At 38.5% G+C, this 21318-nt stretch overlaps 1 protein-coding gene across 2 annotated transcripts in view; it reads right to left on the bottom strand.

Moving 5' to 3' along the window:
• Positions 1 to 17376, bottom strand: part of cyb561d1 (cytochrome b561 family, member D1) — a 28712-nt gene extending 11336 nt beyond the window's left edge. The window contains exons 1-2 of one of the 2 annotated variants that reach the window (XM_073030543.1): positions 17159 to 17376; positions 2521 to 2558 (exon numbers count right to left, since the gene is read on the bottom strand). In XM_073030543.1, coding sequence (XP_072886644.1) covers positions 2521 to 2558; positions 17159 to 17339 — 219 coding nt within the window. In that variant the 5' untranslated portion in view covers positions 17340 to 17376. Of the gene's footprint in view, positions 1 to 2520; positions 2593 to 17158 lie in introns of both variants that reach the window. The other variant, XM_073030544.1, reaches the window with a different exon arrangement.
• Between the last annotated feature and the right edge of the window lie 3942 nt (positions 17377 to 21318).

The raw sequence follows: 21318 nt of genomic DNA, 5'->3' as shown, positions 1-21318 counted from the left end.
TATTTACTGTTAAAACTTTTAATGTAATTTCCCAAACTATATACACAACTTGTACTGTTGTAATTGGCTTTAAGAACTTGATTTTGAACTGAATTAATTTTCAATCTTTATATAAAAAATCAGATTACAGCAGGTTACAAGGAAATAGGTGAGTAAATGGGAATGGATTCAGGGCTAATATTAACACAGTGGGTTGAATGCCTTCCTTTTATGCAGTGTGAAATATAATTACTCTTCCCTAAAGGGTGCTTACCAACCAGATGATTAATTAATACTTTTTATTGAATAATACTAGAGCTAAGATAACTCATCCCTTTATTCAATCTTCAATATATTAATTTAGTAACCCATCTTCTACACACATGAATTCATTCTCTGCACTATTACTGATAGCTTCATTTGATCAGTTAATATGTAGATTACAATCGCCCTTGATTATTGCATTACTCAGAACTATAGAATAGTATAAACATACGAAGGAGCCATTTGCCTCAGTGAGGCTATGCTGGCTCTTTCAGAGGACAATCTCGATGGTTCTATAATCTTGCAACTTTTTAAACTTTTATTCAATCCCGTTTAAATATACTAACGAGTTAAATTCATAGGATAACATTTATCATGTAATGTAATCCAAATCCTAACTATTCATTGTTTAACAGTTATTCAAGATTGAAGATTGTTTAATGTCATTTTCTGGACATACAAGTTCGGGCCGAGACCCAAAACATCGACTGTACTTCTTCCTATAGATGCTGCCTGGCCTGCTGCGTTCCACCAGCATTTTGTGTGTGCTGCTTGAATTTACAGCATCTGCAGATTTCCTCGTGGTAGTGTTAGACAGTGTAGATGGATTGTTTACCAGGTCACAATGTCAAAACAAGGGACTGGTCATTGAGGAGAGAAGTAATTATTTTGCCAAAAGGCAGTAATTTCTGGAACTCTTTGCGAGGATGTGGACCTTCAGTATGTGAAATATTAATAGATTGCTGCATATGAAGGAAATCAAAGTACATACAACAAGTTTAGAGCTGTTATGATCTTAATAAATGAAGGAACAAGTGAAAAGAGCTGAATGACCTTCTCTGGCTTCTACCTGCCCTCCTTTTCTTGAAGGAGCAACTTAGTATTGTTCAAGAGGAATATACAAGCTGAACCAAACCCAAAACCCAAAACCAGCAATTCCAGTCTCACAGCTCATTAACTTTGATTTATTGCCCCTTTTCAAGATGAATTTTGTAATCTCAAGGGCATTGAATGTCATTGATTTGGAATTTATCTGTCAATGTGCTAGAATCCTAAGAATTGTTTGCATCATTAATTCCGGAACACACATCAAGTCATCAACTGGATCTTTCTCGGGTTAGCAGACTGAGACTGGTTTGGTGTCATACACACTGGTGCTTGATCCCAACTATTCATAACTTCCATCAATAATCTAGCTAAGAAGTAAAGAGCTAGTGAGAGGAGAGATTGTACCTGAAGCATTCTGTTCAGTTTTGGAATTCTTTACCCATAAAAAGGATATACTTGCCATAGAGAGAGTGCTGAAAGTACCAGGAATGCCACGTTTTCCCATGAGAAGTAACTGTGCAGACTTGGGGTACCAAGATGATACGACACCAGTTTAAAATGAAAGGGGAAAGATTTAAAAAAAACGAGGGGCAATTTTTTTTTTACATGAAGGGTGGTATCTGTATGAAAGCAGCTACCAGAAGAAGACATTGAAGCAGGTACTGTACAATAATTTTAATTGGATAAATTGGACAAGTATATGGATTGGAATGATTCCGAAGGTTATGGACCAAACACTAACAAATGGGACTAGCTTGCATTGGGCATCTTGGTTAGCATGGTCTAGTTAGGCCAAAGGGCCTGTTTCCATGCTGTATAGCCATATGACTCTATGACCAGTCCTACATTATCAAGCTTGGAAGAATGAGAAACTCAATGAAATTCAAAATTTACACAGCTTGAAAGGAGACATTTTTTCCCCTGGATGAGAGATTGAGAAGCTGTAGTCGCAGTCTCAGAACAAGGGATAGGCCATTTAGGATTGTAATGAGGAGAAATATCTCCAGGAATTCACCACTTGAAAGAGCTGTGGAGGCTTAGTCATTGAGTTAATTCAAAACAGAGATTCCACAAGATGATGCAGGAAAATGGGTCAACCACAATCTTGATGAATGGCGGTGACGTTTTGAAGGAGTAAATAGCCTTCACCTGCTCCTTGGTCTTATATTCCAAAGCAGATAAATTCTGGCATAGAGTAGTTGAAAATATTCGCCAAAAGAGAAAGCCCACACTAAGTTAAAACAAGTTCCATTAACTTAAAAATTTTAATGTAGACCTGTTATGAATAGGTTGACAAAATGTGTTTAGATGTCCTGAGGTGTACTATTGTAAATTCAAAATACAGTTCTATCATTAAGAGGTGGTAAGTTCAGAAAATATACTGTAGATGATCATGTGGAATCACAAATAATAACAAGTCAAATGTTTATATCAAAAAGTAACACTTACTGCTACAGCCATGCAGGCTGGGTGCCACGAGAAACGACCTGGAAAAGACCAAATTTTCAGCTGATGAACGTTCTGAGGGAAGTATTGAGCACAATTAAGAATAATACTTTTATAGTACTGTTGAAAAGTCTTAAGCACATATATTTAGCTAGGGTGTTGAAGACTTTTGCACAGTTCTGTATTTGTCAACGAGGAGCAGAGAGCAGGATGTTGAGAACGTTGAGGATGGAGCACTGCGGGAGGAGTGTGGGAGATGTTAGAGAAGTGAGTGCCTGGGGCAAGGTCATCTGGTTCCAAACAATTAGTTTATTGATCATTACAGAAGGTCTCTTGGTTCTTCCCCTTCCCTCCCCTCTCCCTTCCCCTTTTCCCAACTATGATTCCCCACTCCCTGTTCCCTTCCCACTCTCAGCCAATAGACCCATATATAAAATTACTACAGTACTGTGCAAAAGTCTTAGTCACCGTAGCACTATTTATATTAAGTTGCTAACCCTCTCTGGGCTATTAGTACTATCATTGTCAGTGTGAAGACATACTGATCTTTCAGTTCTGAAATACCCCACTGAAGACATCACAGGTTTTCAGGTACTAGAAAACACAGGCCACGTGCTCTTGCATGGGCCCTTGTTACTGCCTTTGTTCCAAACCTGTTCTGACAGACCTTCCAACTCTTTCTTCATAACATCAAAGTCTGCAATGGTTCTCTTACTTTTCTGGACCTGTCTCCATCTCAGGACAAACTAGCCATGGACATCCACTATAAATATACCAATTGCCAGAGCTACCATCTATATCCCTGCTCAAACCTATCTCCTACAAGCACACCATCCTCTTTTCTGTGCTGCATACTCTGGAGATGAGGCTTTCTGCTCTAGGACTTCTGCATTAACCTGGGAACGTGACTCCCCCTCTGCTGTAGTTGATGAAATGATCTAACAAATTTCCTCCATTTCTCAACCATCTGCTCTCAGACCCCAATCCCTTGCCCAGATGAAAAGAGTTCCTCTGGTCCTTGCTTTTCACCCCACCAGCCTCCACATCCAGTATATCACCCTTTGCCATTTCTACACTTCTTCCCTCCTCACCACCTTTCTATGTTCCACTCTCAGTATGACTTCCAGGATTGCTCATCCCTCTCCATGCCCTTGCAATTTTGCCTGCAACCATACAAGGCACAACAATTGCCCCTTCAACTCCTCCCTCACCACCATCCAGAGGCCTGAACAGGCATCGATTTACAAGATTGCCCTCGAAGCTGGCCTATTGCATTCGATGTTTGCAAAGTGGCCTCCTCCACATCTGACCACCACAGCCATCTTGAGCTTCCAGTTGCATGTCACTTCAACTCTCAGTGGTGTAGCAGGCAGCGCAATCACTTTACAGCACCAGTGATCACTGACTGGGATTCAATTCCCACCACCCTATAAGGAGTTTTTACATTCTCCCCATTACGGTGTGGGTTCTAAGTTTTCTCCTACATTCCGAAGTAGTACAGTTAAGGTGAGTAAACTACGGGCGTGCAATGTTGGCACCAGAAGTGTGGCAACACTCCAGGGCTGCTCCCAGAACAATCCTTGATAACTTGATTTAACACATTTTACTGTATGTTTCAATGTTTCCAAGTACATGTGACAAATAAAACTTTTTCGCTTCTTCTCATTTCTATACCAACCTGCCTTTCCTCAGCCTTCTCTTCAGCCATTCTGAAGCTAAGCATGAAACAAGAACACCATCTCATTATGTTTGGAAAGCTTACAACCCAATGATATAAACACTGAATTTTCCAATTTCGTGAGACCTCTATGGTCCTTTCCCACTTTCACCAATCTGTCCAGGTTCTCTCCCTTTTACCTTTTCCATCTCTTCCCCCTCCCCAATCTGATTCTACATATCTAGCAGCTTCTGTCCCACCACCCCTACTGCACTCTTTTATATTAATCATCTTTCCTCTCCCCTCCCAGTGGTGACGCAGGGATTTCACCCAAAACATCAGCACATACCTTTTGCCTCCACAGGTGCTGGGTTTTCCCTGCAGTTTACTATATTGATCAATTTTCAAGCATCTGTAGTGCCTTGTTTCTCCCACCCTTTTACATTCTTTGAAGTTCTGGGTTGCCTGAGCCCAGCTTTATAAATGGGTGATTACATATATACTCCCTTTCTTTCAAGTTAAGCAGAAAGCGGAAGTGTCACCTTGCTTAATAAAGAAGTTCCAATTATTTCGAAATGTTACAAGCTATACCTGACTCATGCTAGGATATGTTCAGGCACAATCTCTTCGATCTTCTTGCATTGTGGAGGTGGTGACGAAGGCAAAGGCGAGGCATGGTGGAGGCAAGGATGAGGAAAGTCCTAATGTCTGATCAATTTAAGTGCCAGGCCAAATTTGAAAGATGAGGTATGGACCAAATCGTGGTGGCATGGTTCAGGCCCCAGTGCTGTCAGAGAGCGAGGAACAACCCGATGTTTGGCCAATTTAAGTGCCGAGCCAAACTGTGAAGTTCAGGGTGTCAGGACCGGAGGTGAGGAACAGGTCAGTTCTGCATGGTTCTGATCGCTGCTCTGCAATGTTTACTCAGCTCTGTACTGCACTAAGGCTGTGGCCTGCTCCAGTTGCAGTGATGCCTGGCTTTCCGCCTTTCGTACTTCAGTTCTGAATGCTATTGGCTTACTTTTATGGTTTGCATGATTTTTTTTTCTGTCTGCACACTGGGTGTTTGACGGTCATTTTTAATGGGTTCTTTTGGGATTTCTTTGTTTTGTGGCTGCCTGTAAGGAGAGGAATCTTAAGGTTGTATAATGTATACATACTTTGATAATAAATGCACTTTGAATTCTTCTGCTTTAAAATACAGAGCACAAAGGGAAAAGAAAGATTTGAATTGTTAACATGCTATAATAAGAGTTTTTTTTTAAAGCAAACTTAAACACCTTCCACCTACCTTTTGGGTGCATGGTGTTTCAAGTGTACAGACGTTTGACTTGCACCTGAACTATCAGAAGGGGTACACATGGAGAGATCAATGAGTACCAACATAAGCAAAAGAGTACGAGATATGGGTAAGGTGGGAACAATTACACAAGTACATCAGAATGATGAAAGTCCTGTCAATATTTCCAAGTTATGTGTGTAACAGTCAACTTTCAGCTGGTGGTGTCCTCATGTGATGCTATCCTTCTTGTGAGTAGAGATTACAAGAATGCTAAAAATGGACCATCTGCCTTCTCTGCTATTCAATATTATTTCTGATCTGTCCCAGACTTTAACTCCTCTTCTACACCAGCTCCACACAGCCTCTAATTCCAGTGACATAGTCACCATGGGTTTGAGAATTCTAGAGCCACAGTTCCCAAGGAGACGTGGATTGTGCAGCAGGACAATGTTCAAAAGAAGCAAACGGGGGCAATCAGCACACTCTGTTCGCCACAGATCCCGAGGAGACGTGGATTGAATGTAATTAACCACTTGGCAAGTTAGGTTTAAGAGGAGCGGCCATTGCGGGAGTGAGCCAGTGTTAAAGTAGGGAGTTCAGGCTTTGGCTTCAGTGAGAAAGGGCAAAGGCAGTAGGTAGATTTTTGCATTTAATTTTTCTTCCTTTCTTATGGCACACAGTTAGAGCAGTGGGATGCTAGGCAAGAGAGTGGATTGCTCCTCAGGGGATGTGGGAAGGTAGGGAGACCGCCAGTGTCCCTGATGACTACACCTGCAAGAAGTGCATCCAGCTACATCTTCTTTCAGACTGTGTTAAGGAACTGGAGCTAGAACCGAGTGAATTCTAGAAGGGGTTGATCGACAGGAGGTAGTTACAGCAAAGGTGCAGGACACAGGTAACTATGTGACCGTCAGGAGGGAGAAAGGGGATATGCAGCCTGTGTAGAGTATCCCTGTGGCTATTCTCCTCAACAACAGTACTTTGGGTACTGTGGGTGGGAGGGTAACCTTGCAGAAGAAAGCCAGGTCTCTTGGTACTGATTGTGACTCAGAAGGGAAAGGAGAATAAGAGACAAACTGCAGTGACTAGGGATCTCTTAGTTAGGGGAACAGACAGGAGGCTCTGTGGATGAGAACAAGATTTCTGGATGCTACGTTGCCTCCCAGGTGCCAGGTTCAGGGACATCTTGGATTCAGTCCACAGCATTTTTAAGTAGAAGGGTGAGCAGCCAAATGTCATGCCCAAATCAGTACTAATGACATAGGTAGGAGGGTTGACAAGGTCCTACAAAATGAGTTCAGGGAGTTAGGGGTTAAGTTAAAGCACAGGACCTCCAGAGTTGTGATATCAGGATTGCTACCCATGCCACATGCTAGTGAGGCTAGAAATAAGATCATACAGTTTAACATGTGACTGAGGTCACCAGGAGATGCTCATGGAGTGAGTACTGTTTCAGATTCGCTCCATAACCTTTACTTTTCTTAACCTATGATCACCCTTATTTAACTTACTTTTACCTACACCAAAAGATTCTTGCTACTTTTTTGGACTTATCTTTAAGGGTGTACTGTGAATTTTGAAGAAATGAGTACAGAAATGGCTTTGAGATCTAAAGGGCGAGACCCTGGGAAAGATTCTAACGGCAACAGAAAGAAAAAAAAGTCCGATCCTAAGCGCACTGAATTGACTTATGAAATGTTATTGGAGCTTTTAAATGAAAAATTTGAAGAACAACGACAAATTTTCAAACAAGGTATAAAGGCTTTTCAGGATTATATGGATAAGACTGATTCAGTAGTTAACCAGCAGCAAGCTCTAATCGCAACTTTGCAAGAGGACGCTCGGAAGCGAGACTTGATAATTGAAAAACTGGAGCAGAAATTATCTTCGACGATTAAACAGGTGGAAACACTTAAAGCCAAGAGTGTCGACTTTGAAAATCGGTCCAGAAGACAGAACTTACGCATACTTGGTCTCCCGGAAGGTACTGAACAAGGGGACCCCTTGAAGTATTTTGCTCAACTTTTAAAGGATGTGTTCCCTTCTGTATTCCCAGACAGTCCTCCATTACTTGATCGCGCTCACAGAATTACGCATCGATCATTAAGTTCTTCATCTAAACCACCTGTTGTAATTGTTCGATTTCATTATGTGCATGTCAAAGAGCAACTTATTCGTGTGGCTCGGCGTTTAGGGATGGTTAAACTCAAAGATTTCAAGTTTAGATTACTGGAGGATTTTAGCCCAGAAGTAATGAAGGCAAGGCTTCTTTTTAAACCTCTGATGTCCGAATGTTATGAGAAAAATCTAAAACCAGCGCTTTTATACCCTGTGAAGCCTAGAATCTCGCCTCTGAATGCAACACAACGTGTTTTTCTCTCCACATCTGAAGCTCGAAGCTTTCTGGATGAGAACTACCCTACTGCTTTGGATTCTCGTCTCTTATAAATGAGTGATTTTGATAGTTACAAGATAGTTTTTGTTTCCAAAACCAGATTTTGTTTCTGGTTATTGGTGTAGGTTTATTCTATATTTTATATTTTAATTAAAGTTTTCTTTTCGACATACTAATCTTCTTATTTTACTTACTTTAACCACTGTACTTTATTTTTGGTCATTATTATTAACCCTTTGAAGGTGAATTTTTTTTTAACGGTTTAATATATATCCTTTTCATTTTTTGTGTGACTAAGATGGCGGTTTCTTCTCTAAAATATTTCTTGCTTTTTTTTGATTTCGCCATTTTTTCTCTCTCGTCTTCTTCCTATAATGCATTTCTTATCACATTTTAACTTTTTGTTTGGGTTTTAACCCGATTTATAAATTACTAGTGTTTATATTCTTTTTGGGTTTTTTTTTACTAGCAATTATATTAAGAAGTTTGTTTTAGTATAGTGATAATTACCTTTTTGGAGTTTGGGTGGATCTTTTTTTCTCTCCTTTATATATATGGAGTTGCCTTCTGCTGACACGGGGGTAGATTTAGTATCATTCCTTTTTTTTCCCAGCCTTCTCCAGGCTTGGGATGGACTTTTTCTTCGTGGGTGGGGGTTGGGGGTCTCTTTTCTAAATCTATTGTTCTTTTTACCAGTTTTTTTTTAGTTTTTTCATTTGGGCTGATTTTAAACTACTAAAATGTCCGCGATGTCGTCACTTCCGGGACCACCCCTTATTTTTGTTCCTCTTCCGGGTGCATGAGTTCATAATTTGGTTAACTCTTTATATACCAAAGGATTGATTTTAGAAATATGGCTCAGACCATTAATTTTGTCTCTTGGAATACTAATGGCTTAAACCATCCGATTAAACGGAAAAAGATTTTCAAAGTATTCCAAAGACTGAATGCACATATTATTTTTGTACAAGAAACTCATGTGAAGAAAGAGGATAATCAATGTTTTTTTAAGGTTTTAGAGGGGTCAACAGTACCATTCGAATTCGAATGCCAAAGTAAAAGGAGTTTCAATTTTTATTGACTCCTCTATTACATTTGTCCAACACGATATTATTTTGGATCCGAATTGTAGATTTTTGTTAATTACTGGGTTACTTTTTAACAAAAAGGTTGCTATGGTTAATGTTTATGCTCCAAATGTGGATTATCCTGATTTTTTAAAGTCCTTATTTACTTCTCTACCTAATCTAAATGAATATATGTTGTTAATGGATGGTGACTTTAATTGTTGTTTAAATCCTTTTACCTAATAAGTCGGCCACTTACATTAATTCTTTTTTGACTGATAATGGAATTTTTGATATTTGGAGATTTCGGCATTCTAAGGACAAAGAGTTTTCATTTTTCTCACGTTTATCATTCTTACTCAAGAATTGATTATTTTTTTATTGACTCTCATTTTATTCCATCTGTAATTGGTTGTAATTATGATATTATAGCCATCTCTGATCATGCTCCATTGAAACTCTCTATTAAATTTATGGATACAGCTTCTAGTGTTAGGCAATGGCGATTTGATTCAACCTTACTGCAAGATCCGGATTTCATTAAATTTATGAAGGAACAGATCGATTTCTTCTTTTCAACTAATTCCACGGATGATATTTCTTGCGGAACACTTTGGGACACTTTTAAAGCATATATACGTGGACAGATTATCTCCTATTCTGTTGGTTTGAGAAAACCTATTAAGAAGGAAACTCTTTTATTGGTTGATAAAATTAAAGAATTTGACAAGAAATATTCGACTGCTCCTAGTAAGGAGCTTTACAAACAAAGGGTTGAACTTCAAATGGAACACAGTTTATTACTTACATCTTCGATTGAAAATCAATTAATGAAAACCAGATCTGATTTTTATATACATAGTGATAAATCGGGTAAACTGTTAGCTAATCAATTGAAGAATGCTTTGGTTAAACGTCAAATTATTAAGATTTGTCAACAGAATGGTGAATTGACAGTTAACCATGATGAGATAAACAAATCTTTTCAAGATTTTTATACCTCCCTGTATCATTCTGAATTTCCTCATGATCATAATACCATGTATGATTTTCTTGGGAAATTGAATTTTCCAAAATTATCATCAGATGATCTTTCAATATTAGAAACTCCTATTACGGATGCAGAAATTAAAGGGGTTATTTCCTCTATGAATTCTGGGAAAGTACCAGGTCCAGATGGGTATACAGTGGAATTTTTAAAGTGTTTTTCCTCTACTCTTTCTCCATGGTTATGCAAGGTTTTTGAAGAAGCAATTAGATTGGGTAAACTGCCACAATCTTTTTATAGAGCTTCCATTTCTTTAATATTGAAAAAAGATAAAGACCCTACTGACTGTGCATCCTATAGACCAATATCCTTATTGAATGTAGATTCCAAGATCTTTTCCAAGTTACTGGCGTCCAGGCTGGAGAAGGTATCACCTCAAATTATCCCGGAAGATCAAACTGGTTTTATTAAAAATCGCTATTCTTTTTTCAATATTAGGAGATTATTGAATATTGTTTATACTCCTTCACGTAGCACCTCAGAATGTGTCATTTCATTAGATGCGGAGAAAGCATTTGATAGAGTTGAATGGCCATACTTATTTACTGTGCTTGAGAAGTTTAATTTTAGTCCGACATTCATTTCCTGGATTAAACTGATATATCATACTCCAGTAGCTTCGGTTTTTACTAACAATCAAAGATCTCCCTTTTTTCGTTTATTTTGGGGTACTAGACAAAGCTGTCCTCTTAGTCCATTATTATTTGATATTGCTTTAGAACCTTTGGCAATTGCTATTAGAGAATCACCGAACATTTTTGGCATTACTCGTGAGATGGATATACATAAGTTATCATTATACACAGATGATTTATTATTATTTATTTCTGATCCTGAGAAATCCATTCCTGCAGTTATATCATTGTTGGCTCAATTTAGTAATTTTTCCGGGTATAAATTAAATCTTAATAAGAGTGAATTGTTTCCTTTAAATAGACAGGTTCCAATTTATGGAAATTTACCTTTTAAATTAGTTAATGACTCTTTTATATACTTCAGGATTAAAATTACTAAAAATTATAAGGAGTTATTTAAGGTTAATTTTTTACCCTTAATTGATCGGATTAAATGTTTGTTCACTAAATGGTCACCATTATCTTTATCTCCAATAGGTCGGATTAATGCTATTAAGATGATTATTTTACCCAAGTTTTTATATATATTTCAAGCGATACCAATTTTTATTCCGAAATCTTTTTTTGCTAATGTCGACTCAAAGATTTCTTCATATATATGGCAGAATAAAAATCCTAGATTAGGTAAAAAAAATATTTACAGAAGGCAAGGAAGGAAGGTGGATTGGCATTGCCTAACTTTAGATTTTATTATTGGGCAGTTAATATCCGATATTTGATATGTTGGTTAAAGGATTGGGATTTATCTTTTAGCCCTCATTGGGTGAACTTGGAAACTAAATCTGTACAAGGATTTTCATTGTGTTCTATTTTAGGGTCTTCTCTTCCCTTTGCTCTTTCTAAATTGCAAAAACGAATTGACAATCCGATAGTTAAACATACTTTACGTATATGATTTCAATTTTGGAAATTTTTTGGGTTGAATCAGTTTGTTTTAACTATTCCTATTGTATCCAATTTCTTTTTTTATCCTTCTTTTAATAGACCAAGCTTTTTCAGCTCGGAAGACTAAAGGATTACTACGATTTTCCGATTTATTTTTGGATAATTGTTTTATGTCTTTTGAACAATTATCTAATAAATATAATTTGCCTAGATTTCATATTTTTTTTAGATATTTACAGATTAGGAATTTCTTAAATACTGTACTTCCTACCTTTCCAAATCTTGAGTCTTCGGGTATTTTGGAGAATTTATTAGAACTAAATCCTTCTCAGAAAGGTGTAATATCAAAACTCTACAATATAATTATGAACATACATTCAGAGCCCTTCTGTAAGATTAAAAATGATTGGGAAAGAGAACTTAACCTTACTATCCCTATTGAGAATTGGGATAAAATTCTTCAATTAGTCAATTTATCATCTATATGTGCTAAACATTCATTAATACAGTTTAAAGTTGTGCATAGGGCTCATATGTCTAAGGATAAATTGGCTCGTTTTTATTCCTATATAAATCCTATTTGTGACAGATGTCATTCTGAGATAGCGTCTTTAACTCATATGTTTTGGTCATGTCCGCTTTTGAAAAAATATTGGAAAGACATTTTTGATATTATTTCCACAGTATTGAACATTGATTTACAACCTCATCCTATTACTGCAATTTTTTGTTTACCAATGATGGACTCAATCCATTTATCTTCTTCTGCTTGTCGAATGATTGCATTTCTTACATTAATGGCTAGAAGATTTATTTTGTTGAATTGGAAAGAAATTAATCCCCCTACCGTATTTTATTGGCTTTCTCAAACTATGTTATGTCTAAATTTGGAGAAAATTAGAAGTGTTGTATTTGACTATTCTATTACATTTGAAAAGACATGGAGACCATTTATTCAATATTTTCATATGATGTAATGAAACCCTGTTCCAAACCTATTCGTTTTCCAGTTTTGATTATACATATGTTGAGAGGATTGGAGTTAGCGACACTGATGATTTTGTATTTTTTTATAGATATTATAAACAGCCCTTTTTTAAAAAATTATTTTTTTCTTTTTTTTCTTCTCTTTATTAGTTATTAGGTTGTTAGATTAGTTTTTTCTAGCATAATTTTTTTTCTATTTTCTCTGCTTTTTTAAATATATATATTATGATATAACCTAGTTTTGCTTTGTTTATATGTTATTTGTATCATTCATGATTTGGGAAGACTTAATTATATTGTAACTATTGCTTGTGTATCCTTTCATGTTTAGTATAAATTTGTAAGTTTGTAATCCCAATATATATTGATAATAATAATAAAAAGATTGAAAAAGAAAGAAAAGTTTAACATGTGACTAAGGAGATGGTGCTGGAGGGAAGGCTTCAGATTTTTGGATAATTCGGCTGTTTTACTGGGAAGGTGGGACCTGTAAAGGGGGACAGTTTGCACCTGAACTGGGGGGGGTGGGGGTATCCTTGCAGGAAAGTTTGCTGGTGCTGCATGACATGACGAGCTTTAGAGTTGCAGGGGGATGGGAAACAAAATGCCAGAGCAGATAGCAGAGAGGTTAAGGGGAAAGACTTTGTTAAAACTACATACTAAGAAACAAAAGGTTGAGCATGGTGGGACTAATGTTCTGAGTTGTATATATTTCAATGCAAGGAGTATTATAGGAAAGGTGGATCGGCTTAGGGCATTGATCAACACATGGGATTATGACATTGTAGCTATTGTACTTGGTTGTAGAAGAGGCAGGACTAGCAGCTCAATGTTCATTGTTTTAGACATGATAGAGCATGAGGGATTAAGAGGGGTAAAGTGGGATTATTAGTCAGGAAAAATGTCACGCCAGTGCTTAGACAGGACAGACTGGAGAGCTTATCTACTGAGACTATATGGATAGAATTGAAGAATAAGAAAGGGATGACCATGTTAAAGGGATTATAAATTTCCATATATTTTCTGGCCTCCAATACTGCAAAAGAGCTGCATTGGATAGAATCTATCAAATGTGTTCAGGAAAATTTCCTTAATCAGTACAGAGGTCCCAACTAAGAGAGTGCAATACTGTATCTCCGATTAGGAAATGAGACAAGGAAGGTGACAGAAGTTTGTGTCGGGGAACACTTAACATCTAGTGATCATAATGCCATTGGTTTCAAGATAATTATGAAGGAAGATAGGTCAGGTCCTCGGGTTGAGATTGCAAATTGGAGAAAGGTCAATTTTGAGGGTGTCAGGAAGGATCTGGCAAGTGTGGATTGGGACACATTATTTTCTTGCAAAGGTGTACTTGGTAAGTGGGAGGCCTTCAAACACGAAATTTGGAGATTACAATGTTTGTATGCTCCAGTCAGAATAAAAAGCAAGGACAACAGGTTTAGAGAGCCTTGGTTTTTGAGAGCTATTGAGGCCCTGGTTAAGAAAAAGTAGGAGGTGCATAACTGGTATAGACAGGAAAGAGCAAACGAGGTACTTGAGAAGTATGGAAACAATGCAAGAGAACACTTAAAAAGGAAATCGAGTACCAAACGAAGGCATGGGGTTGCTCTAGCCCAAAGGCTTCTACAGATATATTAAGAGCAAAATGATAGCAAGGGACAAAATTGGTCCTCTGGAAGATCAGAGTGGTCATTTATGCATGCAGCCAAGAGATGGAGGAGATCTTAAATGGATTTTTTCTATCAGTATTTACTCAAGAGATGGACAGAGTCTATAGGAGTGAGGTGAAGCAGCAGTGAGGTCATGTACACTATACAGATTGCATAAGTGGTGGTGTTCGCTGTCTTGAGGCAACTTAGGGTGGATAAATCCCCAAGGCCCGACAAGGTGTTGCCTCAGACACTGTGGGAGGCAAGTGCAGAAATTGCAGAGGCCCTAAGCAGAGATATTTAATACATCCTCAGAGGATTGGAAGTTAGCTAATATTGTTTCATTGTTTAAGAAAGGCTCTAAAATAAGCCAGCAAATTGTAAGCTGGTAAACCTGACCTCATCAGTAGGCAAGTTATTGGAAGGTATTCAAAGGAAATGGACATACAAGTATTTGGATAGACAGGAACTAATTGGAGATGGTCAATATACAGACTTGTGCACAGTACTGCAGTAATTTTATGTATTGCACTGTACTGCTGCCACAAAGAAACTAAATTTCATGACATATGTGAGTGATGATAAATCTGATTCTGATATGGTTCTCTATTGTGGACTGAGAGTGGGAAGCGGCAGGGAGAGAGAATCATGGTTGGGAAAATGGGAAGGGAGAGGGGAGTGGGAAGCACCAGAGAGGCATTCTGTAATGATCAATACACCAATTGTTTGGAACCAAATGATGTGGCCTATTGTGTCTGCACCTGCACCAACCACCGTACCCACACTCCTTCTCTGTCACCTGTTCCACACACCTCACACAGCACTCCACCCTGCCATTCCGAACATCCTTTGCTCCTGCCAGATTTACAAAATTGCTCTCCCCTCCCCATTGACAATACAGTACAGTATTGTATAAAGGTCTTAGGCACCCTAGTTATATATGCCCAAGATATTTGCACAATACTGTAAAAGGACTTTTGCAAGGCCTTTAACATGGTACCACATGGGAGATTGGTCAAGAAGGTTGAGTCACTTGGCATTCAAGATGAAGTAGTAAATTGGATTAGGCACTGGCTTCATGGAGATGCCAGAGAATGGTCATAGAGGGTTGCTTCTCTGACTGGAGGCCTGTGACTAGTGGTGTGCTGCAGGAATCAGTGGTGGGTCTGTTGTTGTTTGTCATCTGTATCAACATTTTGGATAACAATGTGGTAAACTGCATCAGCAAATATGTAGATAATACCAAGATTGGGGGTGTAGTGGACTGCGAGGAAGACTATCAAAACTTGCAGAGGGATCTGGATGAACTGAAAAAAACATGGAAGATGGAATTTAATGCAGACAAGTGTGAGGTGTTGCACCTAGGGAGGAGTAACCAGGAAAGGACTTATCACAGTGAGAGATAGGGCACTGAGGAGTGCAGTAGAACAGAGAGATCTAGGAATACAGATCCAAAATTCCTTGAAAGTGCTGTCATAACACTGTCATAGTTTGATGGGATTGTAAAGAAAACTTATGGTGCACTGGCCTTCATAAATCAAATTACTGGGTACAGGATTTGGGATGTTATGTTGAAGTTGTTTAAGACTTTGGTGAGGCCTAATTTGGAGTAATGTATGCATTTCTGGTCACCTACCGACAGGAATGATGTCAATAAGCTTGAAAGAGTTCAGAGAAAATTTACGAGGATGCTACCAGGACTTGAGGATCTGAGTTAGAGGGAAAGGTTGAATCAATTAGGACTTTATTCCCTAGAATATAGGAAAGTGAGGGGAGAGTTGATAGAGATATACAAAATTATGAGGGGTATAATTATCAGGGTTTCTCCACTGAGGTTGGGTGAAACTGGAACTAGAGGTCATGGGCTAAGAGTGAAAGGTGAAATATTTAAGGAAACATGAGGACAAATTGCATCACTCAGAGGATGGTAAGAAATGAGCTGCCAGCAGAAATGGTGGATGAGGGTTCGATTTCAACAGTTAAGAAAAATTTGGATAGGTATGTAGATGAGAGGGGTAAGGAGTGTTATGGTCCTGGTGCAGGTCATTGGGAACAAGGCATAAATTATTGTTTGGCATGGACTAGATGGGCCAAAGGGCCTGTTTCTGAGTTGTAGTGTTCTATGACAATGACTCTAGATTCACTTCCTTCTGAAAGAGGTCTCTAGTTTGGGAGGTGTTAATGTGAGTAACCACAGTGTATTTTGATACACTCCAAAGCCACTACATCCCAGTGGTGGAAGGAATAACTGTTTATGTGTGGTATCAATCAAGTTAGCCACTCTTTCTCTGGCCAACATTGCATTTCTTGAGAGCTGACAAATGTCACTCACTCACTCAAGTGAAAAGTATTCTATTACTCTGGCTTCTGGATTGTAGACAGCGGGGAAACTTTGACATGCCAACAAGTGATTTACAGGATAACCGGCCTCTCACCTGCTACTGGCATTTCCACCACCCATTCCCACCTGGCTTCTTCTCACATTAGAGCCTAGAACAGTACAGCACAGAGCAGACCCTTCAATCCACAATGTTGTACTGATCTAATTAAATAACTAAACTGTTTCTGTGCTGTACTTTTCTATGATTCTAAACACCTAACTAAATTAGTCCTTTTTGCCTACACAATGTCCATACACTTTCATTTCCTACCTATTAAGACTAAGAGCCTCTATTGTATCTGCCGCCATACCACCCTTGGCAATGCCACTCTCCGTGTAAAAGAAAACGTTTCCCGCATGGCTCATTTGAACTTACTCCCTCTCACCTCAAATACATGCACAAAAGTATAAGACATTTCAACCCTGGGAAGGAGACCCCGGCTAGCCATTTCATAATCATATACACCTGTCACATCTCCCCTCAGCTTCTAGCCCTCCAGAGAAAACAGCCTAACTTTATCCAACCTCTCCTCCAATCTAGGCAGCATTCCGCACGAATCACTACACACATACACACCCCATTTCACTGTACCCCTACTTCTCCGACAGTGCCCTTCGCCCAGCCCTACTTCACCATTTCCCCTCGCACTCACTGGTTCCCAGGCGGCTCAGCATTCCCACGTAGATGCTCAGCCCCAGCGCACTCAGGTGGGCCGCCGCTCCCGCCGTCTTCCTCAGACACAGGTAGAGGCCGCAGCGCCGCGCTCCAGAGCCGTGGCCCGCCTGACTGACCCTGGTGCCCAGGGGCTCGGATAGCCTCTGATAGCTCCGCATCCCAGCGCCCTGGCCCCGAACCCGGTCGGCGCTCAACCCTCGGTTACGTCACTTCCAGACGGCCGCCAGTACGGAAGTAGGCGTAAACGCCGAGCGATTGACAGTTGAAACAACAAATGGTAGGAGGGCACAGGTGCAGGTTCAGGTTATCTGCACTCCAACCACTTACATTTAACTTAGCCCCTTTCATTTAATAAAACCTCCTTATGTTCTCCACACTAACATCTTTCTCAACTAGGGTTGCATTTACAAAAGCTACTTTTTTATGTATTATTATATTTCTGAAATAAAGAAAATTTTCACCAAGCGGACAGAACAAAAGAGAATTTAAGTATTAGTCTGCAGCATTATGTGCTGGGAGAATTGCTATTGGGCTTCTGGTAGATAAAGTTAGTGTTTGTCAACATGCACACAACAAGTGAAAAGACTTGTTCATTTCACAAATGAGATTGCTGACAAGTCTGATTTCCCAACGCAAGGATGTGCAAATGACGATGTTTGCCAAAGGGAGACACAGAGACAGAGAAGGGTGGGGTGGGGTGACATGTACATATGAAGGTTATGCTCCCTCCAGCTGAAGTGCCTAGGACGAGGAGTCACTGTTTCAAAATAATCAACTCAAACTCATCAGTCATTCAATTAATCTGTATCTTGTCAACATGTTCCTGCCTTGACTCTATAAACTTTATAACCACAGGTGTCTGCACTTCAAAACTAACAAGTGCTTAGTGCAAGAATCGTATCCACCATCATTCTGGTATTAAGTATTTTACTCAACATGTTAGTATTAGACAGGACACTTAGAAAATTCTAATAAAACTTTATTAAAAAAAATATCCAAATTGCTCACCAAACAGATAAACAAAAAAAAACTTTATTCAAAACATCTGTTTGGGTATTATAAATTATACATTTATTTGTTTATAAACCAAAAACACTGAGGTCTAAAGTCAATGTAAAAAAAACCATAAATATTGGTCATACAGCAATCATTCAAAACAAACTCCCCAACATAAGTACAGGAAGCAACTTTGACTGGCCTCAAGCCAATGATGAATGGAATGTGAAGTCAGCAGGTTGGTGACTCCCAAGAATGGAGGGATCGGTAGAGTGGGGATTTGCGGTTAGGAGTGGATTGGAGCCTGGAGAAAGAGCTAGGTCAGTTTTGCTAGCCCTTAGCATGCCTTCATTTTCTGCTGATGATTATTGCAACCTTTACTGCCGTAAATGAGGAGAATATTGAGCTTAGTGATGATGCCATCTGCGGTTGAACAGCCTACTGTACATTAATTATCTACGCTCATTCATTGTGACTCTTAACTTCATACCGTACCCAACTAGGAGTCAAAAACTTCACAACCTCTAAGCCAATCCTGATTAGCAAAATAAAATGTCGGAACCTATTTCTGCTCACTGTGACTGCACTCCATGTCAGTCATTAAACTGCAGCCTCATGAGGGCTGTTCACAAACAATTTAGCTCACTTGGAAAAGCAAGGTTCGTGGGCACTTGCTTTTCAAGTGCCCCTAAAAGGACGACCTTTTCATTTTGAAGTGAAATTTAAAGTACATCACTTGAAAAATGTAAGCAGCGTCAATTATTTTTTAAAAAGTTTCTTTTAAAAACTGTCACACTTCTGGCAACATAACAATTTTAATTCTCATCTTAATCAATTTAATCTTTTCTTTATCTTGCAGACTTTCTTTCCTCAATGCCTTCAGTCCTTTATTGAGGATACTAATGGCTTCCTGATGCTTTGTCTATCAGAAAGCAGTGGACTAACAACCAAGGTTTGCCACTTTTCTATTCCCTGATCCTGATCCTATTCAATACAGGTAGGAGGAGAAGCCTGCCTAGAACACTAGCAGGCTAGTCAACTGCAGGCGTCATCACACCAGAGCTTGATCTTATTTTCAATAAGCACCCATACAGTGATAGTAAAAACAGCATTTACTTTTCTAAACCAGCAACACTGAGTGTAGAGTGCCACTTTGAAAGGTCTCCCTGATCAGATTCAACAAATTTCAGTACTGATTGGAAATAGTATCTAAGATTTGATCATTGTATATGGTTGACTTTTCAATGAATAGTGTCTTGACATCATTTGAACAGCCTTTTATCTATTTCAACGCATAGTACAGAGATGGAGCATTCAATGATGGGCTGTCGAAAAGCAAAATGGCAAATGCTGAAATTCTGAAATAAAAACAGTAGTGGTGGAAACACTTAGCAGGTCTGAAAGCATGTGCAGAGAAACAGACAGAATTAATAGTTCAGGCAGATGACCTTTCACTAGAAAGGTTATCAACCTGACATCTGCACCTCTCCCCAAATGCTGTCTAACATGCTGCATCTTTCCAACATTCTCTGTTTCTATCACTGGAATACTACTATCTGAATTATAAAACTAGCAACCTCTAATAATACACAGCGAGGACACGTATTAAATATTTTCTAGCAAAACAATACCAACCACAAAAATAGCTATTTAAAAAAAAAACTGTCAGCTTACAGGCCTGGGCAGCAGCTCATATTTGAGGTAAGTATTCAATTCCATATCTTTTAGCATAAAATAACCTTTGCTGATACAAATTAAAGTTTAAAATGGTTTATATCAGTTACTTTCCTCTCATCTGAGAGAATGTGCAGTCCAAACACTGATATTAATGAAGGAATCACAGAGAGAGCGAAGGAAAAGAAAGAGATGAATGTTTTTTACAAATCATCCATTATGGAATTAAAGATTAATTTTGAGGTATTGCAAAGCTGAGGGACTGACAGACCTATAAAAATGTCAATGTATTCAACACAGGGGCATAAGGAAGTCTCTACTTCTAAGCGAGACTTAGTAGAAGTAAATGTAATAATGACAGATGTCCAGTAATTAATTCAGGAGAAATACAATTGCCAGAGAGTGGCAATAATGTAGTAACAGCTACAAAAAAAATGACGTAACAGATTTCACATGAAGCAGCTGATGCAAAAAATATCCAAGCAATTAAGAGGAAGCAAGTTAACGACAGGGAAGAAATGTTATGGGGTTAGATGAACAGGAGTGTGGGGAGGGGGGAGACACTCTGCTAATATTCCACCTTGGACCTATTAGGCAAACTACTCTTTACTGTTTTCTAAACTATTTAAATATTACTTATTGATAAAAGGACAAGATGAATAAACATTAGGATGAGTAAATACTGGTGCTTTCTTTCCTTCCACCTCCCCCCAGTGGTTGGTTATTCAGCAATGACAAGGGCACAGACTTAAGACAATAAGGAAAATAATTGTCGCAAACCCTCTGATCCCTGATCTCTCTCACTCTTTCCTGTCTTTAGGCTTCCTATGGTTCATTGCTTTGTTAAACTTTATATCTGGTTACTGTAGTAAATAAGTCTCTATTTTTTTCATTATTTCTTATGAATTGTGTCTCAAACTTCATATTGGAAACATTTTAAATGGGAACACCAAGGTAGAAACTCCACATGTCAAATTAAGACCCATACCCACTCTATTCCTATAACTTGGACCCAGTATCATCTTGATATCAGTACGACTGAGTTCAGGATGTGCTAAGTTAGATCAAATTGGGCTACACAGAGCTTCAACTAAGTCTTTCCAATCCAGACACCAATTTAATTCCACACTCAACCTCTTTAAAAAATATTAAAAACTGGATAAAGCAAAATCAGATTCAGATTATAATGGCTTGATCTGTACAATAAATTACATGACTACTGACATTGCAATGGTTTGCATTTAAACAGTGTGCTACCCTTCAACTGTTGCCAAGGTACCTAATTACCTCAATGGGTATGCATCTGGCATTGGTAACATTAGGTCACTATACCTGTATATATGTATTTATCTTTATATATAGATATATATTTGACCATTTCAAACTGTAAAATATTATAGACAATGTGTCATTACTAGATCAAATACAAAAAATATTTGCATAATTCAGTACATAACCATTACAAAC

Source organism: Hemitrygon akajei, chromosome 27, assembly GCF_048418815.1.
Source record: "Hemitrygon akajei chromosome 27, sHemAka1.3, whole genome shotgun sequence".
NCBI classification, from domain to species: Eukaryota; Metazoa; Chordata; class Chondrichthyes; order Myliobatiformes; family Dasyatidae; genus Hemitrygon; species Hemitrygon akajei.
The sequence above is the reverse complement of the archived record's forward strand: the minus strand, read 5'-3'. Positions and strand labels throughout refer to the sequence as shown.